At 39.0% G+C, this 20,070-nt stretch overlaps 1 protein-coding gene across 2 annotated transcripts; it reads left to right on the top strand.

Moving 5' to 3' along the window:
* The first annotated feature begins 15 nt into the window (after positions 1 to 15).
* On the top strand, positions 16 to 19,558 carry slc2a15a (solute carrier family 2 member 15a). Of its 2 annotated transcripts, none has more exons than XM_008428933.3 (12): positions 16 to 1,100; positions 2,466 to 2,564; positions 6,869 to 7,029; positions 7,965 to 8,089; positions 8,535 to 8,680; positions 9,438 to 9,570; positions 10,540 to 10,727; positions 13,389 to 13,499; positions 13,934 to 14,035; positions 15,376 to 15,451; positions 16,976 to 17,103; positions 17,944 to 19,558. In XM_008428933.3, the coding sequence occupies exons 1-12, from the start codon at positions 1,056 to 1,058 to the stop codon at positions 18,196 to 18,198; spliced, it is 1,569 nt and encodes a 522-aa protein (XP_008427155.1). In that variant the 5' UTR covers positions 16 to 1,055; the 3' UTR covers positions 18,199 to 19,558. The 2 variants fall into 2 exon arrangements, with proteins under 2 accessions (XP_008427155.1, XP_017164288.1); XM_017308799.2 differs by lacking the exon at positions 16 to 1,100 and adding an exon at positions 1,144 to 2,062.
* The last annotated feature ends 512 nt before the right edge of the window (positions 19,559 to 20,070 follow it).

Here is a 20,070-nt window from a genome sequence, read left to right as displayed (position 1 = left end):
GAAATAGCATGTTATTTGGGGGACGACAGTGACAGTGGTAGGAGTTTGCCCTGCAATCGGTGCTTTGCCAGTTCAACTCACCCACCGTACCAGGTAGTGTTGGTCAGAAGGGCAGACGCCACAAAATGGCGGCCTTGCCTACTGCCTGCTGTAAGCTACACTCTATCACACTATCGGGTAATAATTAGAATAACTTTTTAAAAGTAACAGTGTCATAATTAAGTAACGCTACAAGTGTTATTTATCTGAAAAAGAGTAAAAGTATATTAACAATTGTGAGTGTTACTCAAAACTTACTCTATAAGTGATTATAGAGTAAAATTGACTCTGACAACTGTAGCTTTGTTCAGGGTGGGACCTTATGTGGCTCCGTGTTGACCTAACACTGTTCATTTCACTGTGTACTTCGTAAGTTCCACTTTTGGTTCAGTCCTAATCTCTCCTAATCTCTTCCCTTTGGCTCCGTTTTTGCGCTTTAAAACGTCTGTTTCTTTGTTTCTGTCTTTACTCTTCAGTCTTCTCTCTTTTGACTCTCCTCCTCTCACCTCTCCTGCTTGTCTGGTTTTTTCTTTTCCCTCAAGTCTCATCTGTCCTTTATTTCATTTTTATTCTTCCGCTCCACTGCTTTTTCTCCTCGTCTTACTCCAGCTCCAGTTTCACCATTAATTCATTCGCTTTTCAGTTCTTACTTTCTTCCTTACTTTTTTTTTTTTTTTATTCGTACCCTCTATTCATTTTGTTTCCCCTAACCTCTAAAATTTTGTTATGGCTAATTGCTCTCAGCAGGCTTTTCTCTCCGTCTGTCACGCTGCTTCCTATCATGTGATGACACTGTGGTAGCTTGTTATTAGTGGCCTGTGGACTGCTGCTCAACACACTTCCAAACTAACAACATCCCAGAATTATTCATTTGGAACCAAAGTGACCACGCCTGCTATTACAGTTATGACAGACGCTGCTGTGTAGACAGGATCTTTTTTTTTTCTTTTTCTTTCTTTCTTTCTTTTTTTTTTTTTTACTTTTTGTTGCTTTGGACCAGATACCAGAACTCCTAAATGGCTGAGGAGATTTTAATTCCATCATCGGGGAAAATCACTTCGGTAAGTTCAGTGTTCATGTCACATGAGAAGCCTGGATGGATAGTTTATGATGTTGTTTTAGACACCCTCTTGTCTACCTGCCAGCTTGTGCCGTTAAGAAAAAAAAATGCTCGGCTGTCAAAACTGAGTGATTGCAGTAAATAAAGTGTCAAGTCTAAAGACGTAGAGCACAAATACATTTGGCGAGTGAATTGGTCGTTGGAGTGTTGCATGAAAATTATTCAGCAGTTTCCCCTCTGGCCTCCTTTGAGCTGGCTGCCAGCCAAACAAATGAAATGGCTCAGTTGCAGTTAGGGATGTGAGCAATAAATACAGGGTGTTTGAGAAAGGCAAAACAAACTTCCTCCAACGTGGTGTCATCTGATGTACTCTGCTTCAAGATATCTGCAAACTGTCCATTAGAACAAAAAGATCTCCCTCTCTTTTCTCATCACTGACCCCTCAGTGTGCTTTGAGAAACACCAAAGGGTCAAACACGTATCAGGGAATGGCTTTGTGATATGGATCTTGCCATTCACGTCTCAGCTTCTGTAGTGTGCTGTAAACTTGTGTGAATTGAGGTTATACGGACAAAAAGAGTCTGCAATTAGATCCACCTTAATCTCCATCTTTTCCATTGAATAAACTTTTATTAGACAAATCTGTGTGGATATTGGTTTTCGTGTGGGTTTATTGGTTAATGAAGACCATGTGTAGTGTTGTCCTGTCAAGCCCCTGATTGGTTCCGGCTGTCTCGTGTTCCCCTAATTAGCCCCTGTGTATTTAACTTCACCTGTGTCTCGTGCTCCCTGTTGGATCCTTGACTTTGTGGAGTCATTGTCCCACAATTCAATAAGCAAACTGTGGGAGTGTGTGTGTGAGATTCTATATCCTATGTTTCTCTGTTGGACTGGTGTGCCCCGCCTCTTGCCCGATGACCGCTGGAGATAGGGACCAACCTATCTGTCACCCTGCAAGGATAAGTGGGTATAGACAATGGATGGATTTACTTTGATCATGCCTTATTAAAGCCACATTAAATAGTGTTGTCTTACAGTAATAGACTTCGTCAGAAGTCTATTACTGTAAGAGTCAGAATCAGAATTCCTTTAAATGTCATTGTGCACAAATAGAGCGCAACGAAATTGAAGAAAAAAGAAAGAAACTCTTTCAGAAACACTGCTGTTGTATAGCAACCTCAAGAAGAGGATGATTAGAGTTGTCTGTAATTTTCTTAATTTTACAAGAATCATTCTTCGAAGAATTTCCAGATGTTCTGTAACATTGTGCACATGCTCTTTGGACAGTATCAGAACCAAGCAATTACTTTCCCCACCATTTATGGATGCAGTTCTCTTGAACACCCGTATCTGCTTCTGATTGCAGCAACTGACTGGTTCTCTGCTAGCAGTGGCATTCTTGACTTCATTTGGGAGCTCTATGTTGTATGGCTACAACCTGGCTGTGGTCAACTCCCCTGCTGCAGTAAGACACACGCACACACACGCACACACATGCACACGCACGCGCACTTCACAGAAAGCACACTCACATTCAGAATGTACCTGCCACAGAGGAATTATAGCCAACACTGTGTTGAATACATGACGATCTGTCTGCCATTATCAACAAAAGACAATAACAATATATGTAATGTTTTTTTCTACCTGACTCACAGAGCCCATCGTCATTCATATTTAGATATTCTAAAAAAAAACTCGGTGGTATATATAATGGGATCAGGTCAAATTTGAAAATCACTCTTAAATTAACGAGATGGATAGATAGATGGATAGATCTCCTTGGTGAAATTGTCATTTCTCTCCCACACAGCTCTCTCAGATAATACATAAAAGACTTAAAACATTAACAGCAGTTTAATTGCACAAGGGACAAAGGAGTCCCTTAATCTGTTGGTGTTGTACTTTGGCAGAAACACTGAATTTATAATAATAATAGTAATAATAATAATAACACATAAAGCAGTGATAGGTTTGATAATAAATATCAAGCCTGCAAACCTAATATTGTAACGGACTGAATGTTATGTCTTTAACATAATCTCGGGTCGGCTTGTGGAGCGCAGGAGGTTGCCATAGCAACGACTGTGCTTAAATGACAGAGACGGAGAGTAAAATGGTGCGAGTGGTTTAGAGTTGATCACCTGTTCGGGTTGTTTTACCTTTTTTTACTTTTGCATTGGCTCATCACAGCCGCTGTAGTTTCTGAACGTTCAATAAACGACAAACTCATACTAATTATCTCGTTCTTTGTGAGTATAAGTCATTTACAACAAACATCAAACATGGTAAATGTGTTTCATTAAGTATTTAACAAACAAATGGCTTCTACCGCGATAATTATGTGAAATTAAATTAATTGTATGATAGAAAAAATAGTTTGGTGCTTTGAGCTCTGTTCTGCCCCAGGCTGGAAGTTGGAAATGTCTTATTAATTAGTTTTAGAAAGTTCTATAGTATTAATTTGTCTGTCTTTTATTTTGAAAGAGAATTTTGAGATATTAGTGCATTGTGGGTAGCAGAGGCAGTTGCAGTTTGGAATGAATACCTATTCACAGAGAGAAAGCCTGCCTGTTCATGTATGAACTTCACCTCCTGTGTTGTCAATCTTTTCTTACACCTCCGAAAACAATGGCTGTTCAATCTGTGTTCTGTTTGGTGTTAGATGTTTTGTTAGTTTATTTTGAGATTGTTTTCCAAATGTGTTTATTCTAGAAAAGCCATATCCTGATAGTTTTTGTTTACATAGCAACAGTTGCTACGTGACTGTTTCTTAACTGCAGCTAAGGTTAATTCTATTCAGACACTAGAAGTTTATTCTGTGTATCTAGTGCTGATGCATAGTTTATTTTTTGTGTTTCTTATAGTTTTACTCAACCTTTCATTGAGCTTTTCTACACCACTGCTCAAAGTTGTGTCAAGAAAACGTAATAAAGGAGCAAGACACTCAGCTTCCTGGCTCATGGAATTGAGTTTGGCTTGCTGTTGATCTACGTTAACATACACAGAGTATTTAACACGTAGTGATAACAGTATAAGCTCAGAGTCTGAGAGCCTTTTCCTTTATCAAACAAATGTCTTTGCCTCTTATTTAGTGGAAATATTGATGCTGATGAGATTTTCTCCAAAATAATAACATTTTTCAACCTTTATAGCTCCACTGTTGAAAATGAGAAACATTCACAAATGACACTGAAATAAAATCCAGTCCAACATCTGGTTTGAGGTGATTCCTCTGGAACCTGTTGGAGGAAAAATATCCCAACATTGCATTGCAGCCAGTGGGCTCAGGGAGGAAATGCAGCCTTATTTTGTAGCAATTCAAGAGCTACCAGCTTTTATCGCTTCAAAGAAAATTCATCAGCACAGAAACTCCAAAGCACACAAAGCTTTAGTTTGGGGACCATAGCCCCCCTGTTAAACACATATTTAGTGAGGGCAGTCATTAAGCTCACTGATCTATCTGCCCCATCCAGGCTCCCTTCAGCCTTCATCAGCGACGCTGATACCTACCTATCTATCTATCTATCTATCTATCTATCTATCTATCTATCTATCTATCTATCTATCTATCTATCTATCTATCAAAAAAGAATTTACATATATATATATATATTTCATATTTCGCCCACCAGATACAGTGGGGTAACAGTATCTGATGGGTGATTTTAAAATATGGGGAACGGTATCTGATGGGTGAAATATTGCCATCAGATAGGGGTTCCCCACTGTAAAACAAGGGGAATTGTATCTGATGGGTGAAATATGGCCATCAGATACCGTTCTCCCACTGTAAAACAAGGGGAACGGTATCTGATGGGTGATTTTAACGTAGAGGGAACGGTGTCTGATGGGTGAAATATGGCCATCAGATACCGTTCTCCCACTGTAAAACAAGGGGAACGGTATCTGATGGGTAATATCGAGTATTAAAATACATTGCCCTGTTTTTATTTCATAAATATATATAGATGTATATATAACTAAACATATATATACATTTATAATAATTATAATATCTATGTTACATATGTATTTATCATCACTATTATTTATTATTATTGTTGTTGTTGTTATTGTTATTATTATTAGTTTCCCGCTAAAACGCGAAGAAAGTGACAACTTTGCCGAAACATATTGTTTGAGCTTTCATGGTGTCCGTAGTTCCCTAGGCGCGTGCTTTCTCAGTGCTCAGCACGAGCACAGGCGTATTTTGCCGCGTGGGCGGAGCTGCAGGGGGAACCGTATCTGATGGGGAAACTCGGATTGGCGTAACACCGGCTAGCTTTACCGCGGTTGTATAAGTCCTAGGCACATTCGAACCCTCAAAATCATGAATGCCCAACTTACCCAGCCTTGCAAGAACAATAACCATCAGTGATCTTGTCCACGGCTATATTTATGCTGTGGGTGTGAGGATCTGCTGTTTTTCTCATCGACCATTAGCATTTAGCTGTGACGCGCACAATGTTGGAGGCATCGCGTGGCTCAAACACCTTGATGTCGTCCAAAAAAGATGACATGAACTTGTTGGTTCCCTTGTCCATTGTCGTGGCTGATATTTTGTGAAAATCCGGCAGAAATGCTACACTAATCGACTCAGAAATACTCTGCAGAGAACGAAAAATGCCATGTTTAGACATTGGAGCTAAGCTGTTAATGTGAGATATGAGGTCACGTGGGACTTTCGAGGGCGTTTCTGGGCGGAGCTTGGTAAGGTCCATGCGGGGTCTACTCTTATATTATGTCTGTGCTCAAAATGGCCAAGTACTGTTCATGGCTTTATCGTGACCAGTCACATTTACCAAACAGCACCACTCTTCTCATTAGTATGAACAAAGAAAACAACAATAGTTGAGACTAGTATTTTCATTTCAGGCTGCGTCATACACTAAGATGTGTTATGTCGGGGTCAATGTCAGATCAGGTGATCCGTGGCTGTTTGTCAAATGGGTTAAGTGATACTCGGCGTGAAAAAGTTTGAGAAACATTGATGTGAACCAATGGCATCAAAATAATCAATTACTGGAACATATAAAAACAAATAACTTGATGAATTGTGTTTATTTGTACATCAACTAAAGAGCAAATACATCTTGACATTGTAAGTTATAAGCAAACAAGCTATTTGGTGAAGACTTTTCCATGATAAACAATATTCTTATGTTGATCTATTTAATCACAGTTTTCACAGTCTAATCGAGATTAATCGCTTATCATGTGATCCTACCAAAATATTTTTATGTTTGTAATATTCTATCAATCATTGGGGTAGACAGATATAGTTCAAATGTGTGATTATAATTGCAACATTTCCAGATATGACAAATATTATGAATACATTTCTGGGGAAACTGTGTAAAGGCATTGCATTCTCTAAAACATTGTCCAGATGTGCTCTTCTGCATACAGTCCCACAGAAGATAATTGTGATTTAACTACCATGACGGTAAAAACATACAGCAAATTTTAATTGGATAAATACAAGGAAACAAATAAAGTACAGTGAATAAAATGTTAAGTGGGCAGTGCTGTTTTCACATGTCACATTTATTTGACCCCTCTAAAAACAAGAGAAAGATTAGACATTACAGAGGAAAAAGTTGCCACTGACAACAAAACGCCTGGATCTTTTCTGCTTGTGCTTTTTCAACATTGCAAATACAAGATTTCCTTTTCAACATATTATCGCTTCAACGCTTTCAATATCTTTTTTTTATGCATAATTTTATTTTGATCACTAACTTTACTGCCACTTTGCTCTTTCAGTACATAAAGAGTTTCTACAACAAAACGGTTGTGAGTCGTAATGGGACGGGACTCAGTGGGGAGACCCTGACGCTCATGTACTCTCTCACTGTGTCCGTCTTTGCCATCGGAGGTCTGCTGGGCTCCCTCATCGTCGGTATGCTGGTTTCTCGCTTTGGCAGGTAAGATTTGTTTCCTAAGGAGCAAATATTGAAATCTCCCTATGGGGGAATTTTTCTGCCATAATTCGAGAGCACACATTTTTAGTCTGCACACAGTACAACACTTGCCAGGCGACGGTGCACTTTTGTTCCAGAACCAAGCAGAGAATGTCTTGTAAATGAGCAGAGAGTTCTGCGAGAGCGCAAGGACAAAGGTTTGAGTGCCAACATTACAAGTTTTGAGAAGAAAGACAGGAAGTCCTGCTTTCAAAATGAAAATGTGTGCTCTTGGATTATGGCAGGAAAATTCCTCAATAGTCTATCCCTTTATGATCACAGTGGATCCATCCTGCCATGTTTGATCCCAGCAGGATGGTGCTCTATGTCGCAATAGATCTAATCAATTCACACTTTTTTCATGAAAATGACCAAGGAATCATCCATACTGTCAGTTTTTATGAACACACAAACCTGTTATTCTTAAAATTTAGAATTCTTAAATTTGAAGATCTGGTGGGATTTAAAAATTGATCAAATTATGTTTAAGGCATCTAATAAACTGCCAGCTGAGCTCATACAGAGCATGTTTTTGAAAGAGAAAGGGGGATATAACTCAACAGGTTACTGAGACTTAAGGATTCATAGTTTAGGCACAATAAGAAAGAGCTTTTGTATTTCAACTCATGGTGTAAAATTATGGAACAAGTTAAATGAGGATTTAAAACAAAGTCAAAATTGAATACAATTTAAAAGGAAATATAAGGAGACATAGAAATATGGGTGAGAGTTAGCACTAATGTGTAAACTGAGGGTTAGAGTTAGGATTAGGGTGTGATTTTATACTTCTGTCATGTTCAAAATAAATAAAAGGAGATCACTGTTTGTAATAGCCTCATTTGGGCTGGTGAGTGAATATTCATATTTATATATTTGTATATTTCTGGTTTCATTTTCAGGAAGGGTACAGTGGTCAACACAACAGTGCTGGTGTTTATAGCTGGCTCCCTTATGGGCTTCAGTAGGATTTGTGGTTCACCTGAAATGGTCATCATTGGCCGCTTCATCACAGGGATACATTCAGGTACCTGCACACACACACAAGCGCACGCACGCACGCACGCACACAACAGACAAGTACACATGTGTGCCCACTTATCCTGTTATACATCAGCTGAAAAAAGTCCTTAAAACGTAACATCAGGGCTGAAAGTAGGGGGGTACGGTCAGGTACTGCGTACCCCTAAAAGATTTAGGGGACTAATTACCTCATTTTTGTGAGTATAAGTCATTTACAACAAACATCAAACACGGTAAATGTGTTTCATTAAGTATTTAACAAACAAATCCTGTTTTTTGTGGTGGTGAAGAATTCATGTGTTTATGTCAAGCTTATTGACAGCTACTCATTAAGTAAAACAATGTTCTGTATTCAATGTCCTATTGAATACTAAAGGAATGTGGAAGTGGCATAAAAACTTCTACATGGAGAGACAACATGTCCATTTTCTCTGCTCGTGTCCCTGCAGGGATCTCTCTCAGTGTCGTACCGATGTACCTTGGTGAGATAGCGCCAAAGAACCTGAGAGGATTTCTGGGTCTTGTTCCGAGCATCTTTATAGGAACCGGAGTCTTTGCTGCCCAAATCCTCGGCCTCCATGAGCTCCTGGGAAAGGTAGTGCAAATGCTTCTGCTGACAACAATGCCCGTCTAGGAGGTTAATAGATAAGAAAGAAACTTAAGATTTTCACCTTTTCCAATATGTTTACAGTCAGCACTTGTTTCCACATGACAAGAGACAGACGGACAGACAGACAAAATGACAGACGCCAAGATAAACCAAACCTCTCCTGTAATGCTCACTCTCCCATGTTAAACAGTTTTAGATATTTTTGGCTTTTTAAGAAGCTTAAAAAAAAACCTTTGACACGACTGTCAATTATTTTTTTGTTGTTTAGCATAAAATTGTAAATTTGTTTTGTATGAATTTACCAGAAGTTACTAACATTGTAATAACTGAAAATAAATTAAACCCCCCTATTGAAATAGTTGCCCCCCCCCCCCACACACACACACACTATACCTTGTGGAATAATTTCATTGAAATCTCCCTTCTTGATTGAATGCTTCCTTCTGCTGACAACAATGCCCGTCTAGGAGGTTAATAGATAAGAAAGAAACTTAAGATTTTCACCTTTTCCAATATGTTTACAGTCAGCACTTGTTTCCACATGACGAGAGACAGACAGACAGAAAAAATGACAGACGCCAAGGGTGAAAAATCACACTAGGATTTTTCACACATCCCAGTGTGAAAAATGGCACTACCAAATATTTTTTTCCTTATCAAAATTTCCGCCCTTTGATATTAGTATTACACTCTTGGGGGTGCCTGAACAGATCTCTGATCCTCTGTGTTGCTGCTCTTACAGGAGGAGTACTGGCCTCTTTTTCTTTCAGTGGTGTTTGTGCCGACGTTCATCCAGCTGCTGCTGCTGCCATGGTTCCCAGAGAGCCCTAGGTACTTGCTGATCGAGAAGAATAATGTTCATGCCACAATTACAGGTCAGTATTGTTGCACCGCTTCTATTCCTACAGAAATGTTGAGAGGCTAAATTAGAAAAGGCATCATAAAGTCCATACATCTGCGATTCTTGTAATGTAAGCGATTTACAAAGAATAAGGTCAGTTTGAGACAGTCGTCAAAAGCTGCATATAAATCACAAGATTTGATGTTTCACAAAATCTTCCTTTTGTGAATCAATTTTTTCACCAGTGTGTTCAGTGTGCAACAGTCACTAGAAATAGAGACACTGGAATAAAGCACTGAAGATATTACAGTAAAACTTTGAGCAACTGGGATCTTGTGAAGTTTTTAAACACTTTATTTGACTGGGTGTGCATAAGACTGACATGGCAGTGTCATCAACATGAAGGAGTGTTCATAAACATTTTCTACTGTTGTTATGAAGTGTCATTGGGTAAATGAAATTTTTAGAGCAAATGTGCATTAAAAGTACATTAAAAGTCTCCATCTTGCATTATTTGGTAAATAATCACAGTTTTAATGCAAAGTTGCATTAAAACTTGCAATAAAAGTCTATTAAAATTGTTAACTTTGCATTAAGAGTGTCATTATTTACCGAATGACGCTTCATGACCTCAGTCGTAAACATTCATGAAAACTCCTTCATCTTTATGACAGTGTCATGTCAGTCTTATACACACCCCGTCAAATAAGTTAGATTTTTTTTTTTTACATTTAGACTTTAAAAGCTTCTAGACACATCGTTCAAAAGATTAAGTACCACAGGAGCTTCAGCCACTGAGAAACAAGATAAGACTAAAGATTAAACATCATTACGCTTGACTAAATTTTAACATGATGATGCTAAAATCGGTAGAAAGGAACAATAAGAGTAAAAAAGTTAATACACTAGTGGAATTTTTCAAGTGTTTGGTGAACTCTGTATGTTCCTGGTGTTGACTTGATACATGCCGATATGATTCAGCTCTCTGTCTGATGCCTTTCAGCTCTGAAATGGTACAGAGCCAAGTGTGACATCCAGGCTGAAATCGAAGAGATGCAGGAGGAACAGCGCTCCCTGTCCTCCGTAGAAACGCTGTCGGTCTGGAACCTGTTGCTGGACGATTCGGTCCGATGGCAAGTGTTGAGTGTGATGGTTATCAACATTGGCATGCAGCTATCTGGGATTGATGCTGTAAGTACTCTGTACAGCTTAAGAAACGGTATGGGTGACGATTTTTCAGCGTTTTACGCAAATCTGTAAGGTGCTTAGCAACAATAGAAAAGATCTTGAAGCGTCAGAACTGTCGAAGGCTGGTGTGTCAAAGAATTAGCATCTCTGGATAAGACAGATTATGTGGCACTACAATAACTTCGAAATTTAAGTTATTTCTTGGAGTGCTGTTTGAGAAGCATGGCTGTCGCACATTACATTAAAATACTGATTTTGACACTTGCTAAAAAACAAAATTCTCTCCAAATAGCTTCAGAAATTTAACTCAAATACAAGTGAAGCCAAATGGATTAAGAGGAAACAGCTGTTGTGTGTCTGGGCTGGTTACCCTGAGACTGCAAAGCTGTTCAATATTCTGCAGTTTCTCTCTATTTGGAATTATAAACAAAAAAAAATATCAAAAAAAATATTGTAAAAAGATTAAAGAAGATCAAGATGAATAAAAACAACGCAGCAATATTTAACAAAAAAGTAGATTCAGGCCTGATTAGTCCAAATGTCCCAGACATGGGACTGGTAGTTCCCATGTCTTCTCCATCTGCTTATTTCACCATCACACTCAGCAGCCCACTATGTTGGAGTTATCATAAAGTGTGTGTGTGTGTTTTTTTTTTTAAATTATTATTATTTGGACCAAATTGCAAACAAGAACTTGGGATTGTCATTGAGTGGATCATTAAAAAATAAAAAGACAACCCTTTTATTAGATCAGAAATGAACAAAATGAGGCTGGAGGTGGAGGTCTCACACTTTGTCCCTGTAGTGTAAAGGACACAGTGGGAGGTTGCAAGAAAATCTATGCACAAGAAAAAGCCCCTCCTTTATAGACAATGTAACGGTGGCAGAGAGTTGAGGGGCGGTATGTTTTATATGTGTGTGGATGTGTGTGTTTGCAAGTAAGTAAGCCCATGAACACTCCTCCAAAATCCCCCTCAGCCATGGTCCTTGACTGTCACGATCCGTGTTTCTGTGTATTTATTTTTAAGGGTTTTCTGTGTTCTGTTTCTGTCCTGAGAGTCTCTATTGTCTCTGCGTCTTCCCTGTTGATAGCTTCCCAGGTGTGTCTAGTTACCTGATTACCCTCCCTGTGTATTTAAGTCCACCTATTGTCTCTGTCTCTTGTCGGGTCCTCGTCTAACGTACGAGGACCCGGTCTGTCGGCCGTCCACAGTAGAACTGTGAAGTCCTGTGGCAACCTCAGCTTTCGTATAACGTCTTGTTGTACCTTGAAGCGCTCCAGTTGAACTGTGAAGTCCTGGTTTGCTTAGCTCTTGTTTTTCAGTCTTCAGTTGTCAGTTGCTACCAGTATTAGCTGTTTACTAACTCTCTGCCGTGCTGCCTGTTCTGGACTGTTGTTGAGCTTTCATTAAATTCATCATTTTCACTACACCTGGGTTCAGCCTGCGTCTCTCCTCAACAACCACAACCCCACCCCCTGACATTGACAAGTGATGGAGCGTTTTATCAGCAGCCTTGGTAGCACTTTGGGTCAAGTCCACAGATGTCATGGAAAACGTACGAGAGTGGGAGCAGAGTATCTTGTTTGAGTAACATCCAGGAGAATTTGAGCTAGCCCAGCCATCCAAGGCCCAAACACAGGGGGAGCCAGTTCAGATAACAATGATCGTTTTGTGTGAGGCCAACTCCGTTAATTTTGCATTTGCCTCAGAGTCTCACTGGTGCATCTCAATGGCGACTCCCAAAACAGCCAAATTTTTGTTGTCCAGTTCCTCCAAGCAAAGCTGGTGACTTCTCCAAAGTTTTCAGGAACAACCACTGCAACTCTCTGAGCGTTCACTGCTCTGCACGCTCCCTCGTGCATGCTCCCTCGTGCACGCTCCCTCGTGCACGCCTTCAACATCGTAGACAGACAATATGGACAGACACTTCCATTGTTCTTCCTTAGCCTTGCTATGATCTTGAGACAGTACTGGCAGCTCCCATTTCTGACTAACTTTAAAATCCATCCATAGACAGCAGCTTTCACTATTACATCTGTAAATGGTGCTCTGCTGTGTGACACTATTTTCGTCTTTGTCAGTCAGACGTCTGATTGCAGTTGCGTCATTCAGTAGTATGACCACACACACGCACACACACACACACACAAACGCAAAAATCTGATCGAAAATTGGATTTGAGCATCAACACCTACTGTGTAAACACAACCAAAGGGAGCAGAAGGGCTAATCACAGGTGAGTGGATGCAGCAAAGGGAAGGGAGCAGGCAGAGGCAAATGGGAGAATCAGAAGCAAGGTTAAGAAAAATCTAGTTCCTTTTGTAAATAGTGAGTTTATGATCCTGTTAAAAAAAAATTCCCCCTCATCTTTGAAAAAAAAATCATGCAAATTGCTAATTAATATATATGTTTATCATGGTATCAATATATGTACGTATAACAACATCAACCTTGTGTGATCACGTACGTGATAGACGTACGTAGGCAGCTGGTCCTCTAATCATCATCCTCATTGTCTTTTTACACTAAATGCACCACATGTTCTGAGTCGGTTTCAAATCTCTAAAAGCTGCTTCATCTTTAACTGTTGCACCCATTCTGTACTTTAAAAAGCTATGTGATATTTATCCAACCGGACATTCAGAGTTTGTCTCCCTGGCAGATCTGGTTCTACACGAACGACATCTTTAAGAACGCCGGCATCCCAGTGCCAGAGATCCAGTATACGACAGCAGGAACAGGAATCATAGAGATCATCGCTGGGCTCATCGGGGTAAGAATGCAATAATGAGACATGCTGTGATGGAGCCGGTATGATGACTTGTTTTATGTGTTGTTTCTTTAAGACTTGATTCCATTGGACGAGTCAGGGAGACTGTGCTGTTTTACATTCCCTTCCATATGTTGCTTGTATTAAACATTTAAAATTTCTTATGGATAAACTGTGTTGATTAAATGATAATAAAATGTTCACTGAAATATTAGTACAAATCAGGACATAAGTACCTTTTAAATGAGAAAAGCCTCAATATACACATTTTTTGCTAGGTTAGATAAAAGCTATGTACTCTACTTCTAATAACAATAACAATACCAATAACTGTAGATAATTTCATTTATTCATTCATTTGGGGTCACATTTACCCCGACTGTGTTCTCTTATATATATTTATGTAACATGGCTGACATGAGGTGTGTATTTCTTAGTGTTTCACTATAGAGAAGGTGGGAAGGAGGCATCTCATGATTGGGGGTTTCACCATGATGGGGATCTGCAGCGCTGGAATCACATTAGCCCTCATTCTACAGGTGTGTTCACAGAGTCATCAGCACAGCACTGACCATCCAGCTTTTATGGGTATGTTTGAATAGATATCGCAAAGAAAACTCTAAATGTGAGAAAAGACCCTACTGATGCTACATGTTAAAATATATGCTAATCTGAATCAATCAATCAATCAATCAAATTTTATTTGTATAGCACATTTCAGCAGCAAGGCATTTCAAAGTGCTTTACATAATTAAAATAAAAACAGAAATAAACAGTGAGAAAGAGAGAAATTTAAAAAATAAAAATAAAAAAACAAACTCCCGTTGTCCTTTGCGGAATTTAACTAACTATAGAGGACACCGCCGTCCTTTGCGGAATTTAACTATTTCATAGAGGACTCCGCCGTCCTTTAGCAGGGGACGCCGCCGTCCCACACAGAATTTAACTAACTTAGAGTTAGGGGAGTCTGCCCTCCCGCGGACTTTAACTGCTTTTATTGTACCTGACAGTGCCTAGGATTCTCAGGATTTAACTTCTTATTTAACTTCTTCTGAATGTTTAAATAGAGGCACAACATGGATGTTTTGTTTGAGTGTCCACAGGTACCTTCGTTGGTAGTACTGTGAAAAGCTCAAGGAGACAACATAAACAAAGTTCACACTTTTACACCCATGCCCTCATTGATTTTTACCCGGCATTTTACTCAAGCAATACTTTATTCGTACACTATATATTTGTCAAAAACAGGTAAAATGACATTTAGTGGTTAAAAAAAAGTCCATTGATGATAGGGATGTAGAGGAAAACAAAAATTATTTAAATCATGATTCTGTACACTTCAATTAAGTTATACTTTGGACATCAGTAGATGACTCTTTTTCTACTTCTGTAATTAATTTGATTCAATTATGTTCTAAAACTTAAACGAGTGGAAAGCACAGGTCTACGTAGTTTAAGCAGACACAGCCAGTGCCTGAATAGAAGGGGAAAGCACCTCCTTTATGAACATGCCAGGAATTTCCTTTGTTATGATGTTCTATAGTTTTTTTTTTCTTTCCAAAGTTTTATTTGATATTGTGAAATATACGTGATTTTATGTTGGAAGCTGGGCATCATCTACATAATTCTGTTCACTTGTAAACATGTCGCACCAATTCGTAACATGTCAAAAGACTTGGGGTTTGAGAAGACAAGAGTACGCACACAAAAAATCACAGAAGCACCGATCTACTTTCACTTTACTTGTTATCTAACACAGAAATCTACTTTCTGTGTTAGATAACAAGTAAAGTGCTGATGACAGAATAAACCTGGACTGCAGTAGTACGCTCTGGTCACAGATAAACTCATAAAATCATGCTGTTTGATCTCCTCACAGGTAAAGTTACTATTTATGCGCTACGTCAGCGTCTGCTGTGTGGTTGGCATCATTGCTGGCTTCTGCATCGGACCAGGCAAGTTTCACACACTTCATTCAGACATAATCCATCCATCCATTTTCTTTACACCCTTGTCCCTCAGTGGGGTCGGGAGGGTTGCTGGTGCCTATCTCCAGCTAACGTTCCGGGCGAGAGGCGGGGTACACCCTGGACAGGTTGCCAGTCTGTCGCAGGGCAACACAGAGACACACAACCATGCACACACACAAAGGGACAATTTAGACAGACCAATTAACCTAACAGTCATGTTTTTAGACTGTGGGAGGAAACCAGAGTACCCGGAGAAAACCCACGCATGCACAGGGAGAACATGCAAACTCCATGCAGAAAGACTGGGGCTGGGAATCGAACCCAGAGCCTTCTTGCTGCAAGGCAACAGCTCTACCAGCTGCGCCACTGTGCAGCCCATTCAGACATAATAATAAGAACAAATTGAGTTAAGAGTGAGAATCAGAGTCCTGAGTAATGGAAACTTTGACATGTGAGGTGGGAAACCAACAACAATCAGGGTGAGAGGACAATGCAGTGTGAAAATAAACTCGTAATATTTTGAGAATAAAGTCATGCGAGAGTGAAGTTGAAATGATCCGAGAATAAAGTCGTAATATTTAGAGAATAAAGTTGCAAAATCATGACTTTACTCTCATAGTGCTGCTTTATTCTCGTAATCCCATGACTTGAGTTCTGTAATTTTGATTATTCTTCTTTTATTATTTTTGTTTTGTTAGTGTGACCCTACTACTCCTTTGTCATTTTCCTGTGGGGTTGAAAAAGAAAGTATTTCTAAGCGCTTTAGCGCCTCCCAGCGGGCAAAAAGTGAGAGGGACATTATTAGTTGAAGTGTTAAACTCCAATAAAGAAGTTGGGAAGTTTAATTATGTCTGAAATTATTCTCAATGAAAGGATAATTCAGATTTTTTTTCTGTAATTTTGTATTTAACCACTTTTTTAATCCACTTTTTCTCCACTTGTAGTGATTACCAAGAAAATAAAAAAAGTGTTAACAGGTGCTTTAAGAGAAGAAAGCACTTTAGGGAACTCCACATCCATATGTTGTGGAGTTCCAAAAAAATATTCACAATAGATTTATGAAAAGTCAAAAAGCAAGCAGAATGTTTAACACGTGTTATTCCATTCGCAATAAGACTGCTAGCTCTCAAGTTTTTACAGGATTTTTCTCATCGAGTCAAAACACTTTTAGATTTCAAGGTTTCCCCCGGCTAAGCCCAGTGGTTGGGCACTAAGACAGTCATTCATCCAGAAAATATCACTTGATAATTATGTGTTATTGGAAGACTGGAAGATGAATACCTGAACGCCAACTATAAATTCTTAAAAAAATGCAAACGTTTAAAATAAAACAAACAAATAAATAATGTAAAGACCTGCCAGGCTTATAATACGCTGAGGAAACTCTGGATTTAATTTGTATTGTTGATGAAATGACCACAACCTTTCACTGCATTTCTGTTCTGACCAGAATATTATTTTCCAATAAATCCACGTTTATTGGAACCACTTTTTTTGTTTGTGTTGCAGCTGGGGTTCCCTTCCTGATCACAGCAGAACTGTTCAAACAGTCCCATCGTCCTGCAGCCTACATCATAGGAGGCTCCTTGAACTGGCTCTCTAATTTCACCGTGGGCTTCGTCTTCCCCTTCCTACAGGTGATCGCCGAACATCCCCATACGATCCTGAGTCCTTAACATTTCTGGAGCGCATTGATGCATATTGATGCTGAGGCTCTGATTCAGTAGCACAGCCACTTCTTGCCTTTTGCTTTCAGCTGCTTTCTAAACAACAACAACAAAAAATCTACTGCAGAATTTGTAGCATGTTACAAAAGTATCCATTCTTTTTTAACTTTTCCCCCCTACCTTATGACATTTGAACTTCAGTGTGTTTTGGAGCAATATAAGCAACATAAGTGGAATAACCAGAAAATCTCAGAAGTGCTAAATGTGGAAAAAAAAAAGAAAAAACGTAAGAAAACAATAAGATAAAATCTACAAACACTGTTTAAGGTAATAGTGCAAGGTGTAGGTGTAATAAATTAACCTTTCTGTCAAAATATTTTACTTTGAAACTTATCTCCGGTTACATTTTTATGTCAATTCAATTAATGACCCAAAATCAATCAATCCATCAATCTATTGCCACCACTATGTTTTATAATGGGAATCAAGTTTTCTGACAGTAGCAGTGTTGGGTTTCTACCCCACACAGCTGGTTGACCAATGTTCTACTTTATTATATTAGAGAATTGGATGCTGTATACTAAATGAATACTACACAGATGTCATCTGATATTGTTTTTTAAAATTTTGTACTACAATGTGTTGGTCAGTCACACGAACCCTTAAATTGAAATAAAATGAGAAAAAGTAAAAAGAGATACTCTTTCAAGGCCCAGAACAACATGAAAATCTGACCTGTTTTTTTTTTTTGGTCCAGGCACTCTAACATGACAACTCATCTCTTTGCTCTCGTGTCTCTTCCACTGTCAGATGTCTGCCGGCTCCTATTGCTACCTGGTGTTTGCCACAGTTTGTTTTTCGGTCGCCATCTACGTTTATATTGTAATCCCAGAGACGAAAAACAAGACCTTCATGGAGATCAGCAGGATGTTCTCCAAGAAGGAGTCGATCCTGGAGACCCAGGGGGTGTTCCACGTCGACCAGCTGAAGCTGAAGAAGATGAACGGATACGGCGGTTTGGATCACACATCGCTGGAGTTCGACAGCTCCTCCTCTGTACCGTAACTCAGGTTAAGGTTCTGTGAAGAATTTATTCTGCTCACCAAATCACCAGTCATTAGGCCTCTGTGGTCTTTCCCTTCTCTTTGGCACTGAGATATTTACGACTTCTGTTAAACTCTGGGCTCAAAGCCCGGTTCGGTTTATCCAGTTCTATTATATGTGCCTGGTAACTTTCACATTGTTCCTGTATTTTGTCTTAGCTACACCTCAGAGTGATGCTTTCACATGTCAGCACAACAACCACTGACTGGCAGATCTGGATGGAAGTGTGTAAGCTAATATAACAGAGACATTTAACAGCTTGAGACCTTGTTTATCTTGTGAAACTCAAGAGTGTATTTGTTATAAAGTTAAATTAATCTGTAACAGTCAGTTGACCAAATTAAGCAAGTGGAGCTCCCAGTTTTTAATTCATGTTGATTCTCCTGACATAAGAAAACTACGGAGCCCCTAGAAGACATGGAGGGTATTTTTTTTCTTTTGCGTTCTCTCGCAATCATCTACTGATCAGTTCATGTGGCATAATTGAATAATGTAATACTGTAAGCCTTTCTTACGGTGGCCATCGCACTTTCTGCTATAATATAAGGTTTTCAAAAAGTTGTTCCATGTATGTTAATATCTGGTTGTGAAATATCTGAAGTTTCATATCTTTTTCTTTAGGACAGAAATGCACCACAGACCTGTGACAAACAGAAACTTTCCATAAGAAGGAAAGAAAAAAAAATACATCCAAGCTATTTTGATTATTTCATAATGTAAAGTTTATTAATAATAATAAATCATCTGACAATCTTGATTGTGTCTGTTTGTGTTGGTCTGAATGGTTTAACGGACCATTTCCATGTGCAGATCCATCTCAGCCTCACACAAACAGACATAAACATGTAGTGAATCATTTGATTTTTAATCAGTTTTGTGCACCAAAGAGTTAAGAATAAACACAATTTCACTGAGGCTCTTTAAAATGACATTTGTGACTGTATGCGAAATAGACCAGCAAATATTGCAGTAAGAATATTGCAAGGTAACACAAAAGAAAAAATGTCCCTCTTGGGGGCTCCGTAGAAAACAACAGTGTGGTTGTTTTGTCTTTTAGTCTGTTTTGGGTGTGATCTACTGGCTGTGTTGGTAAAAAGGTGCTGAAATGTATCTCTAAATTTAATTATACATGTTCATAGATCTTGAACTGTTGAAATGGAACAACCTGTATTAAATGATATGTGGTACTGTAGTTTATTTGTGTCAGTAGAGGAATCTTCATCTGTGTTTCCAGAAAAATTTGTATCCATCATGCTTAAAAGTTGAGTGTAAAATAGGCAAATGTTAACAGTTGCTACTATTAAATATATTCAATTCTATACATTTATGAATAGGTTGTCCTACATGTTTAGATAATAATAATGACAGTAAGCTGTACCACCTGTTAACTTTACAGCAAGCTAAAAATAACACTTACCCTGTTTTCCGCACTATAAGGCGCACCGGATTATAAGCCGCACCTTCAATGAATGGCCTATTTTAAAACTTTTTTCATATATAAGGCATTATAAGGCGCATAGAATGGACGCTACAGTAGAGGCTGGAGTTACGTTATACATCCACTAGATGGAGCTGCACTAAACGGAATGTCAACAAAACAGTCCGACTCCGGTCGGCGAGGAGAACCTTCCACGACTGGGCCGGGGCGTGGCCGGACGATGGTCACCCTTCTCCATTCACGCACAGCATGTTCGTGGAGAACTTGGTGCTAAATGACCTCCAGACGACCTGATTCTAGATGGTCGGTAGGTAGATAGGTCAGTCAAACTTTATTAATAGATTACAAACCAGCGTTCTAACAACTATCCAAGCATGCACCGTGCGCTTATTCTT

The sequence above is a fragment of the Poecilia reticulata genome, chromosome 15 (assembly GCF_904066995.2).
Source record: "Poecilia reticulata chromosome 15, P_reticulata-male-v2, whole genome shotgun sequence".
NCBI classification, from domain to species: Eukaryota; Metazoa; Chordata; class Actinopteri; order Cyprinodontiformes; family Poeciliidae; genus Poecilia; species Poecilia reticulata.
This window is presented reverse-complemented; position numbering and strand designations above follow the sequence as displayed.

Bases quoted from the DNA above. Each gene is read 5' to 3' on its own strand.
- slc2a15a (XM_008428933.3), top strand. From the start codon at position 1,056: ATGGCTGAGGAGATTTTAATTCCATCATCGGGGAAAATCACTTCG. The intron at 7,030-7,964 runs GTAAGATTTGTT...TTTCATTTTCAG, and splicing joins CTGGTTTCTCGCTTTGGCAG to GAAGGGTACAGTGGTCAACA. The intron at 10,728-13,388 runs GTAAGTACTCTG...TCTCCCTGGCAG, and splicing joins AGCTATCTGGGATTGATGCT to ATCTGGTTCTACACGAACGA.